Raw genomic sequence first — 27,573 nt, 5'->3', positions numbered from 1 at the left:
CTAGTATCTGATGGACATAAATATTTTGGAAGGCTTGCCACTGAAATATGGATTCGCTGCTGATGTGGGGATTCAAATGACATGTTAACTCACAAGGGAAAATGCATGGTGTTGCTGGACACTTCCAATTCATGAGATTCTTATGAGCAGGGAAAATGACTGATGTATTGAATGAACAAAAAATGACTAATTCCCATCAAATGTCAGATAAAATCGGCCATGCAAACACGTACATGGAGTACCCATTATTAACTAGTGGGTAAAGTTTCGATGTATGTTGACAGACCCCAAGAGCACATTTTGCAGGGTGTGTTCCAATACACTTCAGTTGATCTCATGAGGGATGGATGATCTTGCTCCCTCATCAGAAAGAATTTCCTTCTTTAAGGATGATAGCACATCCATGCAACCAAGAGGACTGAGGAGTTATCACTCAGCTAGATGCCTTTCTTCTCCAGACTGCTTGTGCTTCCCCCACTGTATGGGGGTGTGGTGAAGCCGGCCGGGCGTACAGGTGGGTTGACGCCACTCGAAGAGTACCTGGGCGGGGCAGGAGGGCGGTTTGACTGTCCTCCTCCTCCTCCACTTCCTCCGCCACCGTTGCCTCCTCCTGCGCCGTTTGCGTTACCTGGATTGTCTCCCAGCTTTCGCCATACCACCTTCGAGAGTGAGATGGAAGTGATGATTGTTAATGCAAAGCCCCTCTCATAAATCTCCTTCACCCATATTGTTAACTTTCCTTGCCGTTTGCAATGAATCCAGACGTTCAAAATTTGAAGGATATGTTACAAAAGAATAAGGATACGAATAAATCATCATTTTCACCTTGTCTCCATTTCATGAATCTCCTTCATCCACTAATTCTACATGATCTAACTTTTCCTGCTGTTTGCAATGAATCCTGACATTCAAAATTGGAAGGATATTTAACAAAAGAACACAGATATGAATAAATCATCATATTTAACTTGTCTTAAAAGAGGAAAAAGAGGAAAGCTTCCCATTCTCCGTAGACAGCTTTATTCAAAGCGAATAAAAATACAACCATCCATTCAATGTCTCATGAATAAAAACTTTTCATATCAACTAGAATATTTCACACTTTTTAACTCGACTCTCTACAGTCCCTTCTTTTTTTATTTGAGACTCTTCTAAGGTTTGATGAAAAAAAAAAAAAAAACCAGTCTGAATATTACCATTGAGAGGAAGTTAACAAAGTATGGGGTGGTCAGTGTGTTTTTGTTTATTTGTTTTCCTGAAGACTAGAATCAGACATAGGACTTACATTACACATCTCCCTGACAATGGCCTTTTCATTGGTGTTCATGTGGTCATTTTCAAGATGGTTGGGTTGTGTCTGTCGTTCCAACATATCATGTACCTCCAGTACCTGCACACAAAAAAAAAGAGAAAGAAAAAATGAAAACTTCATGATAGTGACCCTTTATTTTAACTCAAAAGAAGAAAAATAATAAATCTCACCTTCCTTTTGGCTCCCTTTTTTTCTGTGTATGTGTGTGTGTGTTTTGTTCGTTTGTTTGTTAGGTTTTGTTTTTTTGATTTGTTTTTAGGCAAGGTCCGAAAGACTAATATTTTCTCAGCTTCAAAGTTGATTCATATAAATGGTTCGATGTGTAGCTCCGACCAGATGAAGCTGTGGCAACCACATGAAGTTCTTTTGAAAACACATCAATGCCTCTCTGTACACAAAAACAGATGGGAGTATCAAGCATTACAGCTAGCAATGAGGTGATATCAACAAACAAGAAATAGTGAGTTACTACAATCTTGTGCTTCTTCATGTCAACAAAATACTGATGCATCACATAAGGCGGTGAACATTTCACTTCTCAGGCAAATAAAAAAAAAAATAACAATAATCCATCTTCCATAAAGAAATTTGTCAAAATTTCGCCAGCATTTTTTACATGTAGATCAAACTGTGATGTTGAATTCATAAAAATTCTCACTTCTACACTTGTAAGAATGTGTAAATCCCTGACATCTAAATGACATCCATACAGATAGACCACAATCCCAATATTCATCACTGTACACTTACATGAACTTTGCTGACCTTCATAATGGGATACAATCTTATGCTTATGGACCTCACTGTACATACATTCGTTCATAATCAATATTTACCACAGAAAAAAAAGTCAAAGTGGACAATAATAGTGTGAGCCAATTTCTCTGCACTCCCACATCAAATCTGTGATAATACTACAAAGTCACTCACTACTGGATGCCCACCTGTCACATCCTGTTTTCAATATCCCACAACCTCCTCTTTATAAACTCATTCATTTGGATCCCACACACTTCTACTCATTGTGTTTTCCCTGCACTTCTTTTGTCTCCGTTGACAGAGAGTGAAATGACAAAAATACAGTTGGCTCACTGACATTTAACCCATTGAGTCAATTTGGTTTTTAGAGACCAGCCGGTGAGTCAGTCAACAATCAGTCAAAATCAGTCTATATTTGCAACTTTAATAGCATAACATGGAATAAAAACGTTTGAATGAATTAATTTGATTTGATATTTCTTCAAGAAGTTACCCTATGAGGAGCAAAAGTGTGACAACATCATATCTCTCTCATGTATCATTACACTATCATGAACTGAATTCAAATTTGCAGCCTGAGATGCCTGCATGCCACCATTTCCTCCTAGTGACTTCTATGTTCTCTTTTAACGTATCACTGTATATATAACTGGGCAAGAAACAATCATTACATAGTAGTCTATATCTTTCATTAGTTGGTTTAAAAAAAAGATAAAATATTATTTTCAACTACAAAGTTATTATATAGTTATAAAGTTAATATATGCCCATAATGCAAATTCAAATTAATTCCACTTTGTATTAGTTGGTGGCATACATTGCATTCAATTCCCCCCCCCCAAAAAAAAAAAAAAAAAAAAAAAAAATCACATCTTGTGAATGCACTAATACTTAGATGATATATCCCCTGTCTGAATTTGGAAGAAATGTCACTCTGATTAAATACTCCATGCGATACACCTGTCACTCATAAATCATCAATTTAAGTATTGCTGACCTAGTTTCAAAGACTTCATAAAAAGCTCAAATTCTTTTTAAAATCTTCTTTTTCATTCCAATTCACCCTCCCTCCCACCTCCCCCCCCCCAAAAAAAAAAAAGAAATGGGAATCAAAAGTGGAAAATCCTTACATTCCCAACAAATCACTAGCTCCTATTTATATCTCGGCTGTCTCTTCTATTCATTCTAAACTATAGCCACAGCAGCATGCATGAGTAAACTGACTGTTTGAACCAAGTATAGCTCATTTCAGTAAGTGTACTGAAATTTCAGTGAAGACCTGGTAATTACAGCAAAACTTGAATGACCATGTGCTGTCAAATTGATACACATTGTTTAAAAAAAAAAGTTAATACAGAAGAGATTACACTCAATCCAACGCAACAGCCTTGTGTTATCATTTTGCTGTACCTCTCGTATGCTGTATTTTCCTAAATTTATGACATACTATTGGACATGTGGTGTATTGTGTACAATGTGTATTGGGCAGTTATACACTTCATGCTGTACTTAAAACAAATATCAATGCCTGCAACTACTGCAAAGTCAACTCTCTACATCACTTTCTACTTACAACAGTCATACCAATGATAAAATACAAGACAAAAGCTACACGGGAGTTTACTTCATTTGTCCTTTTTAAGTAGGCCTAAACAACACACTGTCTCACATGAAAGAATGGTAAAGTTCAAGGACATTGGTGACAAAATGTAATCAGGAGTGAAAAATGTGATCCTGGGGAAATGAAACAATCATTGGCAATCTTGATTGTGAATACAGTCCAAGGAGAAAAAAAAATTGTTATGTTCTGCTTTCAGCTGGAAGAGTGACACAGTATATTCACAGCACATGATCTAATCATAATCTACCAAGTAAACAGAATCACAAATTTCTCCCTTTGAAGCTTTTGATTCATAGTAACTACCTTAGCACAGAGGTGCTTCAGCTGCACAAATCTCCGACCATCTTACATTGAGGTTCATGACGTAACCTACAGCAACGCAATCACCGTGCTGTTAACATCTACCTTTTGATTAGGAGGCGAAAAATGCACGGCCTTCGACTGACAGGTGCGGAATCGTTAACTCTTCCACTGCACACACTTAATCACACTGATGGCTGGGGTAATAGGTTATCTCCTGTGCCACGCACAGATTGATGAGCATGATGAGCACGCATCAAGCCCCGCTGTACGGAGATGGCAGCCACATACCAGCACAGTATACAGGATGTGTAACCAGGCATGAGTCATCTTATTGGATGAGAGAGATCCACCCTTGTAGATGCTGGGAGCGATGTGCTCATAGATCTAATTATGAGCCAGGTAACTTCCTGCATCACGGTACCACTCTATTAGAAATTCAAGCCTATTAACTCTGTGGTTCGCTATCTACGTCTCTCATGCAGTCTTTATAGGTCATCCTAGCCAAGTAGTAGCCAATGTATCTGCTTGAATTCCAACAAATAGCATTCATTCACTCCTCCAACATTTCTACCCATTTTCTAATCATTTTCTGACAGTACTAAGGGCAATTGAATATTCTTAAGCCACTTTAACAAAGAATTCTACAATTGTACAGCTGAATAAAAACACTGTAGTTGTAATTTATCAAATGCCGTGTATGAATAAAAATGCCACTGGTACAATTTTGGAGAAATATCCACTTACTAGGCTAAATGCTGATTACACAGAGTAACTGTTGGAAAAACATAATGCTTGGGCTACCAAGCATGTAAGTGCAAATTTGACTACATTTGTTTAGTTACAATAGACAGATTTCTCTGACATTGTGCTTGAAGACTAAAAGGGACTGAACCGTAGTGAATTCATTATCAAGGCAGAAGGTTTTCATATGCAACTTGCTACAGTTGCTGCTGGAGGTTCAAATTTATGCTACATATATCTCTCTTGCTATCAACTAGAAAATATAGATATTGAAGGAGACTTTACCCCAGATAGAAAGAAAGACAGGAAATACATGTACTAATAATCTGTTTCAAATCAGGCAGTCACAAGGACAGAGTTAGCAAATTTGTGCAATTTCAAATGAATTTAAAAAAAAATTGAAGGGTGAATGTCTGTCCATCTCAGGGTACTCAATTTGGTTACATGGCAAGTTGGTTTGTTGTATTTATAAATGTCTCTTGATAATTTTGTACTCATCACATTAAAGCACACACAAAATGATGACAACAACGACAATACACTGGGGATTTCCATTGGAAGCTAACAGAAGTATTACTTTTCCTTTCCTGGATGATAATGTGCAGGAGAAACATCACAAAGTTATCAAAGTTTATTGAGTCATATCATGGAGAGAAAATACAACACCTTGGAGGAAAGCAACATCCAACTCTTCATTGTGTGGCATGTTGGCAGAAAATGTACTGCTCAGTCCTATGAAGCAGGCAACACATTTGTTATTATATACGGTACTCTTTACATGTACACTGGGGGGGGGGCATTTCATGAAGCATTTTTTTTTTCCTGACAAAATGTTGTAAGCTAGAGAAATCCTTGCATCTGATTGGTTGAGAGCAAATTTGTCCGATCAAATTTAGTCAGACAAAATGTTTCATGAAATGCCCCCCTGAGATGAGAGAGAGAGATATCCTTACCTTCAAGGCATTCACCATAGCTTTGGGAGAGTTGGGGGCAACATTGCCATTCTCTATGCTGGGACCGTAGTTCCTTGATGGATACGAGGACTGGAATTTGAAGAAAAATAGTATCCATTTTGAAAAAGAAGCTTTTTTAAAGATTGAAACATCAAAAGCAGAACTTCAGTAAAATTGAGCAATGATTCACCATCTTTTACGCCTGTATTAGGAGACAAGTTTCCACACAAAGGGCATTTGGTTTCTATCAGTTTACAAACTTCAGTCAAGGCCTACCTATGGTGTTGGTCACACACAACAGTCCCTTGAGAGAAAAATGCTTCAAATTTGTTTTGCAGGGCTGACTGCGCTCAACTAATCCGGATAAAAATGTGACAGACATGTATGTACAAGTGTGATTTAAATACTGCATCACATGATTTTATGAAATAAAGATGCAGCGTAGAAATGATCTTCATTATTGACAGTAAACTCAACATTTTCTCTCAGGTATGTATGCCTAAACTTAGGTTAGTAATTGTTTTCTTCAAATGACAGTCATGTATCTTAAATTCTCTGTTACTTTCCAAGACGACATTCAAATTGCATTGCATCTCCACTTCGTTTCTAGTCTAGTTTCCAGTATGTCTTTCATTTGTACAATGAGATCAATGTTTCTGTATACAGGCAACTGTCAAATAAAGGTAGCAGCCAGCAAGAGGGGAGCACAGACCAAGCAACATGATTTCTGACTCCTGACTGGTGTGCTCACTAAAAACTGAATGCCATAAAGAAACACTGATTGTCTGAGAAGCAATTTAGGAAAGGACTATCAGCAAGCAATTATATACAGTCAACCATGCCTGAAAAAAAAAAAAAAAAAATCCTTCCACTTTGTGAATTTTGACTTACACAATAGAATTAGCACATTCTTACATCCATCCGGGCAGAATTTCCCTTTGACGTAACCACTTTCTCTACTTATGCAACTCGACTTCAGTGAGGTTGACTGTGTATTATGATCAGAATTATTCAAATGAGACTTACATGGATGGAGTTGGAAGCACTTGGAACATGGTTCTGCATGTGGTCATCCATCTTATCTTCACTGACCGGCCCATTTCTCCTTGGCTGCAAAGTCAAAACAAAACATAACAAAACACAAGCATGTCAAGAGAGAACAATACATAATGTAAAAGCCAAGTATGGAATTGTTACTATGTCCTTGTAGTTTCCAACATTTGTAGTACAGTTACAGCCTCTTGCTGATGGTCATTATCACAATAATATGGTCATTATCACATGCAAATGACTCTTGTTGGCATTATGCTACAACACTGACAGCCAGTTTTCTTTGCATACTTATTTGTTTGCAGGATTTTACAGACTTTCAGTGTAATGATATTCAAAGATTTTGTGTGTTTTGTTAACATTTGCCAATAAAACATCCATAGCATGGCTATGATTTCTGTGTACAGATAAGAGAACAGAAACAATTAATGCTGTTTACAGAATTTATTGGGTACCGGTACACAAATTTTGTGCGTGACTTTTGTCTGTTAGGGCATTTGGATGATGTGTGTACATTCATTGTTCATTGCTCCTAAATTATCAAGTTCGCTGTATTAATGGTAAAGCATTTGCCACAAGCACACAAATGGAGCCGGCACTGAATAGATGTATTGTATAATCATGGACCTAGCTAGGTCCATGGTATCATACAACCACACATGCACATGCAGTGGTTACAACTACAGAGATCACTATGCACTGCTCAACGTTACATCTATGCATTGAATGATGTGTTGTTACAGAGTGTTGGCCCAACAAAAGAGTGTGCTAGTGTCATCTTTTTGCAGACTCAGTAATGATTTTTGTAGACAAACCTCCTGTAATAGCAAGAACAAAGTCCTTGCCTGGTGGCAGCATAAAAATTATTTCTTTTCCTTCTTTTATATCATTTTTTCTACATTTTTGCATCATTTCACTTGGGAGAGAGGGGGATTATTTCATTGTTGCTGCATACGATATAATTATGATGAGGGATATCTAGTTCCGTGGTGTGCATATTCAATTTACTGTTAGTGCATTCCAATTATAACAAACACAATCATAATGAAATTTCCTTACAACAAAGTACAAATTATTGTCCAAAACAGAGTTTAATTATCTATGTTTATCTTTACATACTTTATTTGTTTGGCTGTAAAGAAATTTCAATATAAAGAAAGAAATCTGCTGGTCCTGAGGACTTCATTATAATGGGAGTCACCTGTACATCACACTTGAAAAGTTTGGTAAGATACAGACTGGCTAGGTTTCAAAAGAATGTGCAAAGAGTCTGCCTTACCTCAGACTGGGAGTACTGGCCCTTGTCATTGAATGATCGAATCCTCTCATCTGGATACGACACACGGCTGGACTGATCTATAAAGTAATCCATAAAAAGAGAAATCAAGAAACCATCAGTCATGGCTTGTTTGTTGCTGTTGTTTTACTATTTTTAAGAAATCATGAATATATCATTGTTACTCAGGAATAGTGGCATGTGTATAATTATACATTGGCAAAGATGGGACAAATGCTATGTATAAAGCTGAACAAAACTGAAATGACCATTAAAGGGACTGTACAGTACCGGTTGAGGTGAGGATTCAGCTTGTAACGTTTTGCAAGATATTTAGAAACCACTCTATGAAATGTTAAAGAGCATTCAACTCGAAGGGGAATCAAAAGTTTATTTGATGAAAATCGGTTTTGAAATGACTGAGATATCTAAAAACATGGAAAAACAAAGAGATCCTAATAAAAGTCGTGGCCTGTCAATTTTATCAGAATTGCTTCTTTTTGGATATCTCCGCCATTTCAAGGCCAATTTTCATCAAATAAATGTTGAATCCTTTTTGAATTACATGCTCTTTCATATTTCATAAGAGGTTTCTCATTATCTCGTACTGAACCAAAAATGTCAAAAACCTGAATCCTCACCTCAACCAGTACTGTACAGTCCCTTTACTGGTGGATAATTGGCTATGTAATTATACATGTACCTGAAATTGATAAGGAGTACCAAGTTGAAAGAATATACCCAAATACCCAAAAGTTCTTAGTGTGCAAACTCATATGATAGTCCTCAATTACCTTGTATCCTTTTTCATCAAGAAAAAAATTGTGAAATATCATCTTTATACTTTGCACACAGTTTTGTATTGATATACTGATCTGCAATCCTACCACTGGGTTTTCACCTGGGTAGCATCTATTCATTAAATTACTCAACTAAAAGAGAGAGAATGTAAACATACAATTCTCTTTAACAATGTACTGGTCAAGGAAGGAGGTTTAAAGTCAAGTTTCGTTTTTAAAAATGGATAGATCTCTTACACGTCGTATTCAAATATAACCACACTTCTCATCATAGATCTACATGTACATGTACAACGTAGCACAGCATACCAAATCTTTAGTTTGCTTGTCCTACTTAGCTTAGCAGTAAACATGTACTGATGAATAACATGAAATCAATAATGTGAAACAAACAAACAGCTGATTATTCAGGTTGCCATGGTAAAACTTCTACAGGTGCAAGCTTGTAATGACATTGTAGCATTTATAAACAACAAATGACATAACTGAAGTTCAACAGCTATTCATGAACATACTCGAATGGTCTCTTCACAAAGAAAAAAGAAAGGAAAAAAAAAAGACACAAAAACAGCCCTGAATCCTACATTTCCATTCAAGAATAGAAATTCCTCTCATTCTGTGGATTTGAGCCCCTATCTGAAGGAAATGATAAATTTTGGTGGATCAGAGGGTAGATTGTGGAATGCACACAATGCCAGGATGACAATCATTGCCTACAAAGCATGGACAGGCTTGAGCGAGTGATTCTCATTTACAGACAAAAGGCCCATGCCACTTTGATTGGCTCTCTGAATGTACAAGTCAATACTGAGCTGGCAGCAAGTTGCTGACCTAAACCAGAGCTGTGAAAAACAAATCGGACTATTTGCCTGACAAAAAACAAAACAAAACAAAAACACCAACGACAAAAACAAAACAAAACAAAAACACCAACAACGAAAATTATTGGCTCACTGTAAAACGAATGTTTGCGTGCATTTTAATTTTGCGAATTTCGCGAGAGCCAAGATTCGTGAAATCAAAATGCACATGAAAATTCTTGTCTACACTATACGCATTGAATGTTAGAGGCAACTCGCGAAAATTTCATGCCACAAAAATATCATGTTTTACAGTATATTTTCCATTAAAAATGCATTTACAATTGTACAGACCAAAGTTTTATCAGAGGGCTAAGGCTATGATCAAAATCATTCATACTGTATGGTACTGTATCAGTATACAAAAAGGAAGAACTGGCAGTGAAGTGCAAACATGTGCACGTCATTGAATATGTACCAGGTTTACCTCAGACATAAAAAGAATGCTCGAATGAAAAAAAAATGATCATCGTGTGTTTACTTCTTAAATGTCATGCATAGCATACATGTAACTGCAAGTATTCGTAGTATCAGAATTTCACACTGTGTATGTAACACAATGATGGTGTTTGTCTTGACATCTCCACCCTGCTCATACAAACTTGCATGTGTACCTGTACTCTTTTGGAATGTTGCTAATGTGAGTGGATAACAGTGATGACAGAAACAGAGTCTGAACCAAAGAGAGATGATACTGAGAGATGAGGAGAGATACCAGAGAGACATGACACCATAAATTCTTGGCCTAACTGGTGATAAGCTGCATCAATCATCAAATTGGCAATACAGATTGTTCCCCACTGTCATCAGGCACACAGTGCTGGAGTCGGTCAACCTTTTATTGACCCACACTGGGCTGTTCTATCTGGCTTTGGGTTTGCAGTTAGAAATAAACTGCACTTGATGTCCACAGCAATGAAGTGAAAAACCTGGTTCAGTATCTCTCTGCTCAATGGAGTATACTTCTCAGTGGTCAAATGCCTGTCATGGTATGCAGTTTGGGTGTTCTAGACAAAATGTCCATCTGTATTGAGGAGGCTAAATATGAAATCTTGATGCTTATGGTACTGTAATGTCTGTCTCGTGTCAGCAGCAAATAACTGTATAGTATACAGTAGTTATACCTTGTGAGATACATCTAACTTCTGGTATTCAAAGAAGCCCACATGTATCCATCAGTACTTTCTCTCCTCTGAAGCTTTATTTTTGTGATAAACTTTTTGGTCCATTATTACCCTCAGATGACCATGACACCTTAATACATATTGGCACAGTTGTACACATGAACAAATGTAGGTCGTTTAACACCAGAGTCCATGCTAGTTTGATCAGTGTGTCAAAGCACTCGTTTGTGGAGTAGATTAATAATATTGTGGTTGTGGTGGTCAAGGCCTGAGGTTGGTACAGTGTCAATATCAATTTGTCATCCTACTAATTGTACGTGTACAATGTATGTAAAATTATAGCAAAATTTTGAGACGAAAAAAAAAAAATAATAAATCTGTAACTGTACTGGGGAGACATTGTGAAATAATCACTGCTATTCTCCCTACTAGAAAAGCAATGAATTATTTTGCTGTAAGAAATGACACAGTTGTAATTCTCAATAGAACATCATGCTACATTGAAATGGATTCTGGGGGTCAAAACACAAGTCTCACAAAAATTGAAAAATGGAACCACGGAACCTCATGATGGGCACACTAGTTCACTGAACAAATATATATTTTATATAAGTGGTCTGTTTTTACTTCTTATACAGTAAGGAATGAGACTGTTAACAGGCAACAAGGATTACCATGCACGGGGGATTGGAGAATAATGTTGTGAGCATTCTACTCCACAAGAATTTTTAGTTAGAACGGCATGCACTCTTTTAAACTTTCAGCAATCATTAAAAAAAAATACAAAACAGCAACATACACAGAGTAACAAAATGGCTCATTACCCTGCATTACAGCATACAGAGAAAATGAAAACTTGTGAAGATGTTTACAGTTGCACCAGATAGAGATCTTGGTTGGAGGGGCAATGTAGTGTAAGTGGAGTTGCTGAACTTTTATTGCCTTACCAAGAAACAAAATGATAATTGCCAGATATTATCAAGTTGCATACCCCCCCCCCAAAAAAAAAAGAAAGAAAGAAAATACAATCAGATTGAGGGATCCATAGGAAATGATAAATACAGGCCTATCGTACAACATGCATTTACTGAGCACAAAGCGTGAAGTCTAATTCACTCCAATCAACAAAGTTCAGAGGTTCAGAGGATGCATTGTAAGAGACAACATCACAAGTCAGCTGTATCACCCTTACTGATCAAGACCTTGTCATCCCTGGGTCATGTAGGGGTCACAGAATTCGTTTGATGGAATGCCGGTCCTTATGTTGTCTAATGAGGCATGTGCCTCCTACATGTTGTACAATGTAGATACCTTTCATGGGTGGGATCTGTTTATTCATAAAATTTAGTGGGTGTTTGATTCTTTGATTCTGTTGGTATTTCATGAACTGTACCTTACACTGTACTATTACCCATCACTATACATAACAAAAGACCATGATAGATATGTGTACATCAAATATTTCTCTTTGTTTCCCAGCCGTCAATTCATTAAGAGGTCATGGGCACAAAAGAGCACATGTTACAAACAACCGTATACTGTTTATTTGATATTGGTCTTGAATTTACATGTACACATGACATTCTTTGCAATTTGCAAGATATTGGCACAATATGAACATATCCTGCTCTGGTCCATGCCAGCACATGTCTGCTGGGTATAACACCTAGCCAAAAGACTTTTACCATACAATGTAGATGCTGCAATAAAGTACATTGTACATTGTACGTAGATCCACACAAATTGACAAGTGTATGGTGACAAGAAATTCTACCATGTACAAACTAGTCAGCTGCAGTTGATGAACTGTATGATTTTATACAATTCGAGGGATCAAGTTTGCTTGACTTTGAATATGTACAGGCAAGATTTTTAAAGGTAGGAATCCCATTTGCATGCCTTAAATGAAGAGTTGTATACATACAGTGGTATGTTGAAGAGAGTATCATTTTAGAAACACCCATAAAGTATTGAAAGTGGAAGGTAACATTTAGTACATTTTTATTGACCGTTAGATTTTGAATTGAATTTTTTTCGGGGCTCACCGTAAATTCCAGTACATTACTAGGCTACCTTTGCAGACCCATGCACTGCATGTGTGTCCCTAATGTATATTTTGTGAAGAAAGTTCATCAAAACTTACAAACATTTCTATATACATTCTTGCCACACACTCTATATGTTATTACATCAGCTCTTATACTTTTAGATTTGTGTTTATAGATTAAAAAAAAATACAGAAGACTGCAACAAAAAGGCTTAAGTGTGGCTGACACACAGAACTACTGAGTAGTTGAGTTTTGTGCATTATTCAAATTGTAGATAACTGTTGACTTCCAAATTTCTCAGCAGTGGCCTAAACAAGTCCCCTGAGGTTCATATTTAATGTTTTGCTGCATTTTGGGAGGTCTGTAAAAGGTATCCCCTACCTTATAAAGTGACGGATTAAAAAAATATCAGAGGCTGCCACGCATTGTGGACCCTAATGGAAGTTTGAGCTACAGTACAATGTAAATCTAAAATGATGTACATGTAAATCTAAATTGATGATACGACTGAAGAGAAAACTAACTGGTCTGTACAAAGTCAAACATTATACTGTACAAAACTTCATCATACTGTTCATTTTACTTGCATCTTATAACATCAGAGCAACAAAAATATTTACAACTGTAATAACCAGAAGTTGCACACAAGTACAATTTTGTAGGTCATTGTGGCATTGGTCCTCAACTCTGTTCCAGTGTAACACATTTGGCATGTCCTTCCTATGACACCCATAAAGTCATATCTGGCACTAAAGGCTAGTCCATGAGTCTGACCTGCTGTGAGAGGTCACGAGTAACATGACCTCAAACACCACATGGCAAGGTGAAAGAGTGGGCCCCATAGATACTCCTGACACTTTTGCATCCCACACGCCCTGGAATTCTGTTCATAAGAATACAATTGTGTGTGGTGCTTTACAAAGCATATACCCAGGCCTCAGTTGTGTGTATCTGTGTCGTGACAACATTTATACCACATTAGGTACAATGTACATGTATGTACATGTGTACTGTAAATGTCCTTGGTACAAAACTAATCCCCCTCCCTTCCAACTCCCCCCCCCCCTTTTTTTTTTGAGGGAAAAAAGAACAACAATGCAATTCCCTTTTTTCTTTCTCTTTCTCTCCCCTTTTGTTTTGTTTTGTTTTGTTTTGTTTTTCTAGAGAGTTTTTCCCTTCAGTATCAGTGGGGACATGTGACTTTAACTGGGAATATGTGTATTTCACCATTGTGGGATTGATATCTACTGATTTTCAATAGAGAGTCTTTCTAAAGAAATCAAGGTTAAAGTCCTTATAAAAACAAAAACAAAACAAAACACAAAGGACACAATTTTCGCTACTGCTTCTATGGATTCACTATGGAAAGACCCAAAAAAAAAGAAAAAGAAAAAAGAATAACACACATACACAAACACACATACAGTGCTGTATTATGGCATTCAGTACAAACTAAAACAAATGGATCAGCTTTTATCCCCCCCCCCCCAACTCTTTCTAAAGAAATCAAGATTAAAGTCCTTGTAAAAACAAAACAAAAAAACACACAAAGGACACAATTTTTGCTAACTGCTTCTATGGATTCACTCTGGAAAGACAAAAAATAATAATAATACACCACATGTACAGTTCCGTACTATGGTATTCAGTGCAAACTACAACACATGGATCAGCTTTTATCCCCCCCCCCCCCCCCCCCCCACTCAAATAATTTGATATACAAATTTGTTATTGCCAAGATGCCCTGCAGGGAAGGAATTCAAGATAATCAGCTTGGTTTATCGCAGACAAGAAAGGTGCAAAGCCTCACTACCACTGCAATGTGGCGGAGTTGCATGGTCGATTGTGCAGGATTTGTATACCTAATGTGCAAATCAGCAGGGTATATGTACTCTACAGCATGCAAACCACAGCACTGCAGTGCCTATGTTCAGATGTGTGAGAGATTTCACAAGCTCTTTTCCCTCACTCAAAACAAATGACATCGAATAAACAGTTACAATGATAAAACATGAGTTTTTGAGGAGTATTTGCTGTGATCTGTATAAAGAAAAGCTCTGAATGATAGAATAATATTCATTCATTCATTCATTCAATCCACTAGTTCTTTGGGTAAAACAAGCAAAATGCCATACCAAACAATGAATGAGATAGAAGTGATCCAAACTGGATCTTAGTGCTTGAATGCAAAGAATGCTTTCATGTGATAGCAGTAAAAAAATAATAATGATAATAAAGAAATAAATAAAGGTTTAAAAACAAAATATTGCAGGCGGCAAAAAAAAATCCCTACTCTCAGCACTCATAGGAGATCTAAGGCCAAAAAAAAACTAGAAATGTCGCTTTGGCGACTGGTATGCCTCCGCCATAATGCATGATTTTCCCAATAGGTCTAGATAGTACATGTGGACACTGTGTGATTACATTTTCACAAAATTGGCAAAATATTGGAATGACAAGTTTGTCACAAATGTGTTGAATGTTCACCTTCCTTGACGTAGGTTTAATTGGATGAATAGGAGAGCATGTATCTAGGGATTTAAGGACTTTAACTTGACTTTGACCCATTCATACATTTAGGCATTGAGTAATTTTCAAGGTACAAGTGTGGAGAAAAAGTGCAATTTCTGAATTGAATGGTAAATTGTTACCATTTTCATCTGGCCCTTGACCCTAAAATTCATAAGATAATTACTTTCAGGTAGAACATGCATAATATGTACTAAGTTTCAAGGTACTGTAAAACGAGAAATGTTCGCGTGCATTTTAATTTCGCGAATTTTGCGAGTGCGAAGATTTGCGAAATTAAAATGCACGCGAAAGTTCTTTTCTACACTATATGCATTGAATACCAGTTCCAGTTCGCGAAAATTTCATGCCGCTAAAAAGGCCGTCGGCTCCAATTCGCGAAAAATTCATGCCGCGAATATATCATGTTTTACAGTAACTTGAGCCACTTCCGAGATATGGAGGAAAAAGTTAGTTCAGCACTTTCACTTGATCTTTGACCTTTTGACCTTTGAGGCAAAAAGAGAAAAAAAAAAACTTTCCAGAGAATTTCTATTAGGTTACACACGCATACACCAAGTGTAAAAAAATAACCTTGCTGGCATTGCATAAATATGAGGGTAATAGTAAAATTTTGAAGTCTTGCACTTGACCTTTGACCCCTGACCTTTGACCCCATGAACCCTACATTCTCTAGATAATCACTTCCAGTCAGTACATGTATATACTATGTTCCATGACGATACCTTGAACAATTTTCCAAGGTACGGAGAAAAAAAAGAAGTTTTAATATTTTTACTTGACCTTTTCACCTTTGACCTTTGACCTCATGACCCAAACTTTCACCAGAGAATCTTAATTGGGTAATACATGTATACACTAAGTTTCAAGAAAATATCTTCAGGCATTCAATAGATATGGTGGAAATAGTGAAATTTTATGTATTTGACCCTGAACTTTTGACCTTTGACCTTTGACCTCATGACCAAAACTTTCACCAGAGAATCTTAATTGGGTAATACATGTATACGCTAAGTTTCAAGAAAATATCTTCAGGCATTCAATAGATATGGTGGAAATAGTGACATTTTATGTATTTGATCTTGACCTTTTGACCTTTGACCTTGAGCATGTGCACCCAAAAGTTGATAGGCACAACTTCACCCCCTAATACACATACATGCCAAGTTTCATTAGGATACCTCAACAGGTTTCGATAGTTACCTTGTCCACAAAATTCATTACGGACGGACGGAAGGACGGACGGACGGACGGACAGACGGAAGGACAGACGGACGGACGGACGGACGGACGGACGGACGGAAGGACGGACGGACGGACAACCCGAAAACATAATGCCTCCGGCACCACTTCGTGGCGGAGGCATTAAAAATTGTAGCATTGGCGTAACATGAGATTTTCAAATAGGGTCGGTCGGGCGGATTTTTTTTTTTTTTTTTTTTTTTTTTTTGCTACCTGCATTTTACGTGTAAAACTCGTGCTCAGCTCAGTAAACAGTTACAACTGCTGCACTGAATGTGCTGTGTTCATCTATTCTACAAATCATTTATGAGGCCGATATTACTGGAATTATACCCCTTCACAGAATTCAAAGATGTTGAAATCCCTATCCTGAATGTTTTCACTTCATATTTTACTATTTTGACTTAGATAAGATAGATGCAAATTGACCCATATGTACGATCTTTTCATCGCACACGGCGATCTCTATTACAGTCCCACATATACAGGTTCGTGTAATTTCTCCACACAAGAAACCTATGACAAAACTGTGCACAATACATCGCAGTCTGAATGCTACGTATACACTGAATAAATCTTGTTAGAGTACGTGTCCGTGTTGGAAACAGATGACGTACTGATCAAGGAAGGCTTATGCGAGGCGCTAGATCTCTCCCTCGTACATCCGATATCCCCAGAGCCGTTTCCACTTCCAGGTTTGTGCGATCGCGATCGCAATCAACAAGATATTTGATATCGATAGCAAAAAAAAATAATAAAAAAACATGGGGTCGGCGGAATTTTTAGGGTCGGGCGGGTTACGCCAATGCAGCAATTTTTTTTTTTTTTGGCCTAAGGTACAAATGTAAACAGAGGCAGAGTAATATTAACAGCTTACAATTTTCCACTCACCTGAAATCTGTTCCCTGAAAAATATTTTTCTCAAGTGTAACTGTAGTTTCTTCTTAGTTTGTTTGTTTGTTTGCTTTTTCATACACTGCAGGTACTGTAACTTCAGGATAACCTCCGGTATGAATGAAGTGACAGCAAACAGCAGGTTTCATTGAAACCAATCAGTCTCTTAATATGGACTGCCTTAAAAAATGAATGTCTACAGTGTACAGGATGTGAACAGAAACACTGAAGCCTTCCAATCCTTTTAACTCACCGGTACCGGGTAATTCTTTTCAGTAATCAACACAGCCTTGCAAATGTAGACCCAGACCTCTTTAACTTGCAATAGAAACTCACTGTAGCAGAAGTTTTTATTTTCGCGTACAGATATTTTCACTGATTAGAAGGTGACAGACATTTTTGAGAGATGTTGATTTCGCAAATTGACACCAATGCAATCTTGCATGTATTGTTACTCTAGTGTATGGCGACATTTTCGCGTGTTGTTAAATTCGCGATCCAATGTGATTCGCGAAATTCGTGAAAATTAAACCCTTTGCGAAAATAACCTCTTATACAGTATCTAATCTTCAGATCAAGTGTTTGATACCACCATACTACACTACAAGTGTATGCCATACATGTGTACTTCCACAATTAAAATGGCTAAAGGTGCTGTTTACCACTGGAAGCAGTGATTTGAAAAAAATGTTTATCACATTTGATGCTTGTACACATAATGTATATGAGTAGGTCAGTTGTACATGCATCCTACATGTACCATTAAAAATAAAAGGAGATATCACTATTTTTCTCAATAAACCATAACTGTAGACGGTTTATTCTAGAGCCAATTTTATTATAACTGTTGTTCACATTTATATTGAAATACTGATTAACATTTTTACATCAGGTTGTTTCTACCCCAAGCTCACATTTTAGAACTATTTTGAAGCACTAAAGCTGGGTTTTTGTTTCATCTGAAAATGGTAAATACTGCCCTTAATTTACAAAACAGAGGAGACAGAATACATCCTCATCTACATTGTACCTTGTTCAGATGGTTTGTCCTGGAGCCCATGTCTTCTCTCCCCCCCCCCCCCCCACAAAAAAAAAAAAAAAAAAAATTGGGAGGGGGAAGTTAGAGTGGTTGTAAGGGTGGAGTGGGAGAGGGAATGAAGACACTACATGAATGCACAACTTATCCCTCCTTATCACAGCATAGAATATGTATTTGTACAATTCCAAGATTAGCGATCAGAGCAAATATTGCACCAAGTGCAATGTTCTAGTCTTCGGGTACAATAAACACTAGAGATGGCTCATTGTACATCAGTACAATGTACATACCGTATGTAGAAAAGCCTGTGTAAGGCAGAGCTCGCTCTGTGATTATCTTCTACTTCATTCCCATTAAGGAGCTTGGAAGCTTTGGAATGGTTTCATTCATCAAACATGACACAAAGACACATAAAACAAAACAAAAAATCAAATTAAATCTGTGTGACATACAATGTATTTACTACAAATTTGTAGCTATCATTGTCATGGTTTTCTTCTGATCTGAATTACAATTTGACCTACTTGTAAATACTCTATATACAGCTGTAAATATTATATACAAAGTAAAAGGAAACAACATGCAAACATTATAGTTCACTAGAGAGAGGTACTTGAAACAATGTAGCCTTCTTCAACAAAAAGTTCACGTAGATGTACAGCCTGCATATGAATACATTTCTCGGTATTTGACAACTCTGTTCATCTATCATTTCTGAAAGTCACTCGTGGCATGTACACAAATACAAGTAGTAAATATTCACTTGTTCATAGAGGTGTACTGTGTATTTTCATGGGAGACAATTGTATCATAACCCTTGAAAATATAAAATCATACAAACTATATGTGTACAATTTTTGTACGTCATGAACATTTTTGGACACCTACGTGTACTGTAAGATCACATGTACATATGTATTACTAATTCCTAAAGCCCACTGTGCTACACTAGCCCTATCAGCACCTGTGGTTAAGATTTACCAAAATGCAACATGTATAGCACTGTACACACACATTTGTACTCTACAATAACACATACAGTGTATGCACAATGTCTAGAGTGACATAATACTTCTAGAGCAATCATAGTTTGTGTTTTAAATAAACCCTGAAATTTGTAGAATGACCAGCTTTTGTGGAATGTACAATGTACAAGTGTAGCTACACAATACCAGTGGTAATGCCAGAATTATAAAAAATTACCTCTCCTATTTTCTGGATCATTCATCGCAATAACACAAAGTACTGTATCACAAAAGAGCAAAAGGCTCTCTGGAGTTGTCATGTTCTTTGTATGGCAGTACAACTACTTATTCTTCAGGGTTTCGCAACTGCATGTCACAGACAAACAAAATCAGCACTCCATGACTCTAGATACAAATGACTGTTGCTTCAAGGTAAAAGTGTGCAAGTGCAGTTGACTTGGAAGAGTGAAGAATTCTGAAGAAAATCCAACAGCTATCTATCAGGTAGAACATTAAAAAAAAATGATCAACAAGTTACGATGTAAATGCAAAAGAAGCATTTATAAAGTACAATGTAGATTTACATGTACACTGTAGTTGTAACAATGTTCCATGTAAACCTTGTCACTACAGTACATACAGAACTGTCCTGTGCATGGAGGAAAAGTACGCCTTCTCTTCTGTACCGGTATGTACATTGTATGTGGTTAAGAAGTTGATGCACACTGAACAGGCAATGAAAACCTTCAACAAGTGCATGTGAAGTTGAATTAAATGGTGATTTGCTCAACCTGAGACTACAGCAAGACTTGAGACATTAAAACAACTCAAGAGGCGTGTCTTCATCAGCCCGAAGTTCAAACTAGCGGGACATTTTGCGGTCTTAGAAAATAGCCCGATACAGCGAATGTGCGTCTTCATCAGCTCGAACAGCCTGCTTCGGGAAATAAGTCCGAAAATTGACGCATGCGCACTTTGCAATATTACTCTGCCTGGCTCGCGGTTCGAAAGTGGATTTCCCCGCTCAAAATCTCCTATATCACCATAATGTACGATTCTACAACCAGGGAGGTGAGCAGTACAGCAAATTCTCTCCAAAGGGATATTGATAACGCTACTCTTTCTTCTGTCCAGTGAGGCATCTTATATGAAATTAACGAATTGCAATCCAAAATGCACACAATCTGCAAGAATCTTCAGCTAAGGTAGAGTGAACCAGAAGAAGAAGTTTACAAAAGAACAGCTAGCATGCACGGCACTGAGTTTTAATAGGGAGGTAGAGAAATCACCTCCCTGGTTTTAAAGATGACAACAACAGTAGGCCTATAGTACACACATGTGATCCTTGAATACACCGTGCGTGTAATGTACTATACACAATCACTAGCTGCTTGTACATGCGCTTTCCATTGCCAGCTGGCTAACCAGAAGCGTGGAGGGATCGAGAAAATTTCGGGCTGATGGAGACGCACCCAAGATAGCGCGCTATTTCACGAATTAGCGCTCTAGTTGACGAACTAGACCAAGATTTTGGGGGAAATTTTCCCGATCAAATAGCGCGCTATCTGCGTCTTCACTACACAGATATCGCGCTATTTTGACATCGGACTAGTTTGGTAACCGCAAGATAGCGCGCTATTTTGAAACTTCGGGCTGATGAAGACACGCCTAAGGATTGTGACCAAACCTAGATTGGAGTTGAAGACTCAGAACTGGCAGGAGGTGAGAACAGAATAACACCATTTCTACTGCATATGGCATAGAGTGTACGTAGTATGAACAGAGACACTACATTGTACATACAGTACTATGGGTTTTTCTTTCATGAAAGATATAGCAAAATCATGTCTTGAGGAGAGACTAATATCAAACAACATTGTAGTGCAAACAAAACAGTTTTAAGAAAATGTGAGCAACCTCTGATGAATACTACGATGCCATACATCTTAAAATAGATTTTGTATTAGACATTCAGGCATGTCAGGGACATCATTTGCAAAACACTCCTTCCTGTTTTGAAAGTGACTGCAATCTGCCTCAAGATATTATTTTCTTCAAGGCAAGAATGTAAATCATATGCATTATTTTTAACACCAAGTGTTATATATACACTTGCAGAAATACATTTGCACATGTAGATATTTGCATGGGTACTATATACGCCGAATATTTCGCGAGGTTTTTATTTTCCACGAATTCGCGAGCCAGGTGCTATTCGCGAAATGAAAGACACGCGAAAATATTGACTCTGATCCCGATATGAATGTGACGTATGGGTGTACTCTTCTCCGTTCAGTACAGGACTCCACGATCGCGAATTTAACCACTCGCGAAAACGTCGGGAATTCTTGAATCACAAAAATTTAGACTCATGAAATATATGACATATATACAGTAATCATTTTGTTGAAAAGAGCAGAACACGGACCAGATGAAGTCTTATATCATACAGTGACAGTGATGCTACAATGTAAATCATTTGATAAGTGACTGAAATGTAGATTGTTGTATGTACATGTTTCTATATACCGGTAACCATTTTTGGATGCCCTAGTCCTGCAAACAATTTCTTCATCCATTGAAGAATATGATAATATGCTATGTGTGTAATCTTCTCAATCGATGTGGATCCTTACCATGCTTACTTTTCACCAAGGCGTAATATTATATAAATAATGAATGTTTATGAGTGCAATGGACAGAATATTTTATGAGGTGAAAAATGAAATGATCCATTACACGAGGCGCAGCCGAGTTGAATGGATCAAACATTTCATCTTTCACCGAATGAAATATTCTGTCCATTACACGAATGAAAAACATTTATTACTTGTTTTATATAACGCCTAAAATAGATCCATGTCATTTGATGTTTTATTAATCTAGAAACAAGAGAGACACTGAGATCGCGAGAGTGCAGTGCTCACTGAGCGCTTTACGCTGGCGCGCTGTCGCATACACACACTGCAAACGCAAGCGCGTTTAACACGCGTAGTGTGCCAGGCTCTCAGCGAGCGTGCGATGGAGCAAATCGTATGGATCCAAAATTGCACGGTAAATGGAGCCACAATTGCACGGATGATGACGTCATAGTGAAATGGGCCGAATGATCAATGTTAAACAACCAATCAAATGACGAGAATCTCCTCAGGCGTTATATAAAAGAAGTTATTCTACCCGTAACAAGCATGCCTCAGTCTATCACTCACAATAGTTGGTACTACTTGAGCATGTACTCTGTCACCTCGTATATGTTTGTATGTTATGAAAACTGTAGCTGGTGACAAGAAAAAAAACGACTTTAGATGTATTTACTACCATATGATATGCTTACAAGTTACAGATGCAATGTGACACTTCATGATTAAGCATGAAATGGGGAAGGGAGTTGCATTACACTGTAATTATTATTTTTTTTTTTTGCCATTATTAAGTATGAAATAAAAGCCTTGGTCAACTAAGGAATAAGAGGATATGACAGAGGTTTACACTTAAGTTTTAAGAATACAGGTTTGGGAGATCATGAAGTTCAAAATTTTCAATATCAAGTATGTACTTATCACTTTTCAAAACACACATTCACAGCAGAGATGAATCTCAAGTAAACTCACCATTATTCTGCAGAGGATAGTCTACACCATTTCCCCACACGACTTTGGAAGACCCATCTTTTGACATATGTACGTCGTTTGAAAGCGACGAAGGCCCATTGACCATGCTGTTCCCTTCTCCGCCATCTTGAGAGCTTAGGCTGCCTAGGCTCGAAAGAGTACTTTGGTTACCAGTCCTTTCCTGGTCAAGGAGAAAGCAGAGCTCTCTCAGTTCAAGGTTATCGCGGAGCAGTTGCTGCTGTCGCTCCTCCAATTCACGCAACTTGTCTTGATATGTGGACACTCCATTACGCATCACACTGGTGGTGTACTGGCCGAACCGCTGCCACTCGGTCGACATCTTCCGGCCTTTCTGCCGGTCATCGTCGAGGAAACAGCAGAGGTCCCGCAGCTCCTGGTTATCAGACAAGAGTTTCTGGTTTTCAGCCTTGATATGTTGAAGTTCGTTCGTCTTCAATTGCAACTGGTGCCTGAGCTCTTTCACAGAGTTGGCATGATCGTTCAAAAGACGGACACGTTCAGTTTCGCACCATCTCAGCCGCCTAACCACATCCTCAAAGCTCAATGTCTTCAATTCCTCATCCGACGTAAATCTCGAAATATTCCTTGCCGCCATGTTTTCCCACAGTCACTTCAGCTCTTACAAAACTACTTTGCTCATTCCTCACATGCTGACATTAGCTTATGAATCCACTGCTGGCATGGGACGATGTCTGCACGAAATACATACAAAGGTTGTACAGCTTATACACAGCAGATCCTTCAAAACTGAAACAGGAACATCTGCAGAAAAAAAAAAAAAAAATATATATATATATATTTTAGACAATTTGAAACCAGTGGAAAACAGATATGATCACGAAACTAAATATACATCTCATTATGAAGCAACATACATGTACCAGTTTAGAAATCATTGTAAATGTCATACTGGACAAAACAGTTACAACTTGTGTACCTACAATTGTATATCATTATGGAAATTTACATCACACAATGTAAAAACACTGTACCTAGAAATATTCTAAAGACATGTGAAATTAACTCATCAGAATAGCAGCATCCTACAAATTACTGTCTGTACTTTGGGAACACCACTCTTTCAAGTGGTGGTAGCAGGGTTCCTACATTTTTTGGGACTTCCATGAAGAAGTTGGACTAGGTATCCAGAGTAAAAAGTATAGGTTAAACTAAAGATTGAGAAATCATTGATTGTATTGTGATAGTATACAAATTTCGGCTAAATCAGTTTACCGGCAGCCAATCTTCATTATAAGGCACTCTGAAGAGAGTGTAGAATATGTTTGTTCTTCTAGAGGGTTCTGGGGTGTCCCCAGTGCTCCGTGCCCCATGTACACGTCATGCTATACTAGTGTTCGCATGTATTTGGGTTTGCAAAAATCATGCACATACAAATGAATGCCCTAATATGCTATAAATCAAAGCCAGTAAACTGTAATTTTCCCAAATGTCATTCATGAACTTGAACTGGATGATATTGATAATGCAAACTGCAAAGAAGAGCAGTCTTATTTGAACCATGTTGACATTATTAATTGTTTGTACACATTGACACAGTAAACATCATTTTCTGACTCCAACTAGTTTCTACACTACAGTACAGACAGCTTTAAACCCGCACCAAGGTTTGACCTTTCCTGCCAAAATATGACTGCACGCAAAAGTGTAGGTTTTACAATAACACATAGATGGTGGTCTAGCAGGCGGTCAAATTTTGGGTGGTTTTATGGTCAAATTACAGTCGCCTTGCTTTACTTACAATTTAAATATTATTACTAGAATTTCTACCAGTACTGATAGTAATACTACATGTGACGTCACCAGACATTCACATTGCATGTAACGCGCGCCGCGATCGGAGATCAGCTAGGGCGACGGATTTTCATTGCTCTCAAAAGACATTCCTAATTTACCTTTTTCCTCCATAAAAACACAAATAATTGTAATCCAAATGTATTTTATCATACATAACAGGTGACAAAACCATTTTAATGCGAGAATGTTTTTGATTTTGAATGGATTTCAGGTGGTAGATTAACAGTTTTTCAAGCACGATGATGCACATGCACAATGCATCCTACATTAAAGTGTGTGCAGTGTCTATAAGTTATATCACACGTGCTAATAATACGTGGCGCGCTATGACATGAGTGGCGAACTAGATTCTAATTCTGTGCCTGTTGTTAGTTCGCAAACCCGGGAATGCATAGAAAATACACGCAAGTGGCGATTATACGGTAATTGATGTTTGACCCATCTACAAGTGTACCTACTCCGAACACAAAATAGTGCATATCTTCAATCATGAAGCTGCATGCATGCCATACACTGAACAGGATCGGAGAACATTTCAAAATTCAAATGCAGGCAGTGTAGTACTATCTACATAGCAGAGGCCAGAATCTACATGTAGAATTCTAGGCCACTGTAGCAATAGCATGTTGTTACAAAACATTTTTTTTTTTTTTTAGGACAAAAGGCCTATTTTAGAAATATTCTATAAATGTTCTAACGTTACACAATCTAGTTCCTCAAATTCATGAAATTCTTCCGTCGAGATGTTTTCATTGCAACTGATATGACGCCTGTCCGGTGATCAGGAGGTCGTAGGTTCGAATCCTGCTCGAGTATGTACGCCCATGATTTTTTTATCATGGCTACTACTAAAACACTGATCAATTCAGTGCTTATTTACGTCGATGTAGGGCAATTTGTCAATCAGTTGCAAATCTAGTTCCTATTATTCAAAATCAAACATAAGACTCTAAGAGTTGTCTAACTGTTATGTGACATAGACAACTATGTCTACATCTAGATCTATCTAGCTACTAGTAACGCTATAACGGTTAGTATAACTGCGTTGGCAACCAGTTACAGCACCCCGGGGTTCTAGATCTCGAAACTCCTGAAACGTTGTCATCAGCTGACAACTCAGTCTCACACACAATTACCCACTTGACAAGTAAGTCCTCGCACGGACCGAGTTTTGATCGGTGTTGGATTAGATTCTAACGTTAGATCTAACTTAAAATGGATTGCCAAACGAACAAACAGGCAGTTTCTGTTTAATTTAACTTTCTCATTTCCAGGCTTTATTTGTCAACTTGTCTTTATGGATGATACATATTACTTGTTCAGCACCAAAATCAGACAAACATCGAGAAGCCAACGCAACGAAGCTCCAAGCGCGAGCCCTACGGACGACCCGGCTTGACTGCGCTGTTCAGTACCGTATCATTTAAAATCCCCAATGCACAGCTGCCCATACGTATGTAACGTGAGAGAGGCCGTCGAGCGCCGAGACGAATAATTCATAATGGGGCTATTTTATTCGACATCGCAGCGTGTTTTCACGATTTGATTACATGTTTTTACATTGAAACAGTCTACCAAATACAAAACAATGTTCCGATAACATTTACATACCTTATTTGTGTCGGTAAATCAGTGTCATTGCAGACAATCGGTGAGTTGCTTCCCTTCGAAATGGATTCTTTCCTCTTCTTTAGTAGTAAACATGGCCGCATCTTGACCTTTGACCTATTCATTTAACAGTGGGTTGAAAACTCTCTTGCCACGTTTTCTCCCTCTGGATTTTCTTGGCTTGTGCTTCTTTAAAATTACATTTGTCAATATTAGGGCCAATCTCACTAACAATTTTCAGAAATGTATTAGAATTAATAATTTTTAGTATACATGTTAACTTAAGGCTCCTTGCAGACCCTCAATTTATCGGTGATTGTACCATAATTCGTCGCATTGAGGAGGGAGAATGTACTTTAAAAGTAACGTTCCAAAGTTTCATTGTCGGGATGTCAAACCGCAATACGACAAGACTTCAAAATTTCTAGCGTATTAACGCGTGGGCTCTTCTACATTCCAATATGCTGAATGGTGTGTCCTAAACAAAGATAACATCTCAGAAGAGGAATAAAATGAGCAAGCCTGATGAAATTTGACATTCCTTACGAAGAAATTATGTAATCAAGTCATAGATCAAACGAAATGTCTGTATTGACCACGCCCCTCCTGCCTGTTGCCCACCCATAAACAATAAGCACTGTACTATTGTACTCGTAAACTACAGAACACCGATGCAGATGCAACTGATGTGAAAAAGACGATGGTAAAGGCCTATATATATACTCCGTCACATAATTATGTTTGATACTAATTAAAAGTGGAGAAGATTTTGTAAACATAATTTTCACATCTCCACAGACAACATCGCCTACGGGAGGTACTCGCCTATAGACACCTCCTTGCTAAAAGTTATTCTTAAAAGGCACTTTGGTACCGGTATTAATTTGTTTTGCGTGTTTCTGTTCAGCCGGGGATTAAATGTTGTAGGCCTATTGCTGTTTTCTTTTTCTTTTCTTTTTTACATGTATGAAAATGCATAAATACCCTTTACGTATGTATATT

The 27,573-nt window shown here is 37.7% G+C and overlaps 1 protein-coding gene across 1 annotated transcript; it reads right to left on the bottom strand.

Annotated features, from left to right (window-relative positions):
- Positions 1-279: 279 nt before the first annotated feature.
- On the bottom strand, positions 280-26,665 carry LOC140227941 (coiled-coil domain-containing protein 85C-A-like). Its single transcript, XM_072308328.1, has 7 exons — positions 26,575-26,665; positions 23,128-23,910; positions 8,019-8,095; positions 6,716-6,799; positions 5,690-5,779; positions 1,286-1,390; positions 280-659 (listed from the first exon to the last, which is right to left on the bottom strand). The coding sequence occupies exons 2-7, from the start codon at positions 23,741-23,743 to the stop codon at positions 438-440; spliced, it is 1,194 nt and encodes a 397-aa protein (XP_072164429.1). The 5' UTR covers positions 23,744-23,910; positions 26,575-26,665; the 3' UTR covers positions 280-437.
- Between the last annotated feature and the right edge of the window lie 908 nt (positions 26,666-27,573).

This window comes from Diadema setosum, chromosome 1 (assembly GCF_964275005.1).
Source record: "Diadema setosum chromosome 1, eeDiaSeto1, whole genome shotgun sequence".
In the NCBI taxonomy this organism is placed as follows: domain Eukaryota; kingdom Metazoa; phylum Echinodermata; class Echinoidea; order Diadematoida; family Diadematidae; genus Diadema; species Diadema setosum.
Note: the sequence above shows the minus strand (reverse complement) of the source record. Positions and strands in the feature narration are given on the sequence as shown.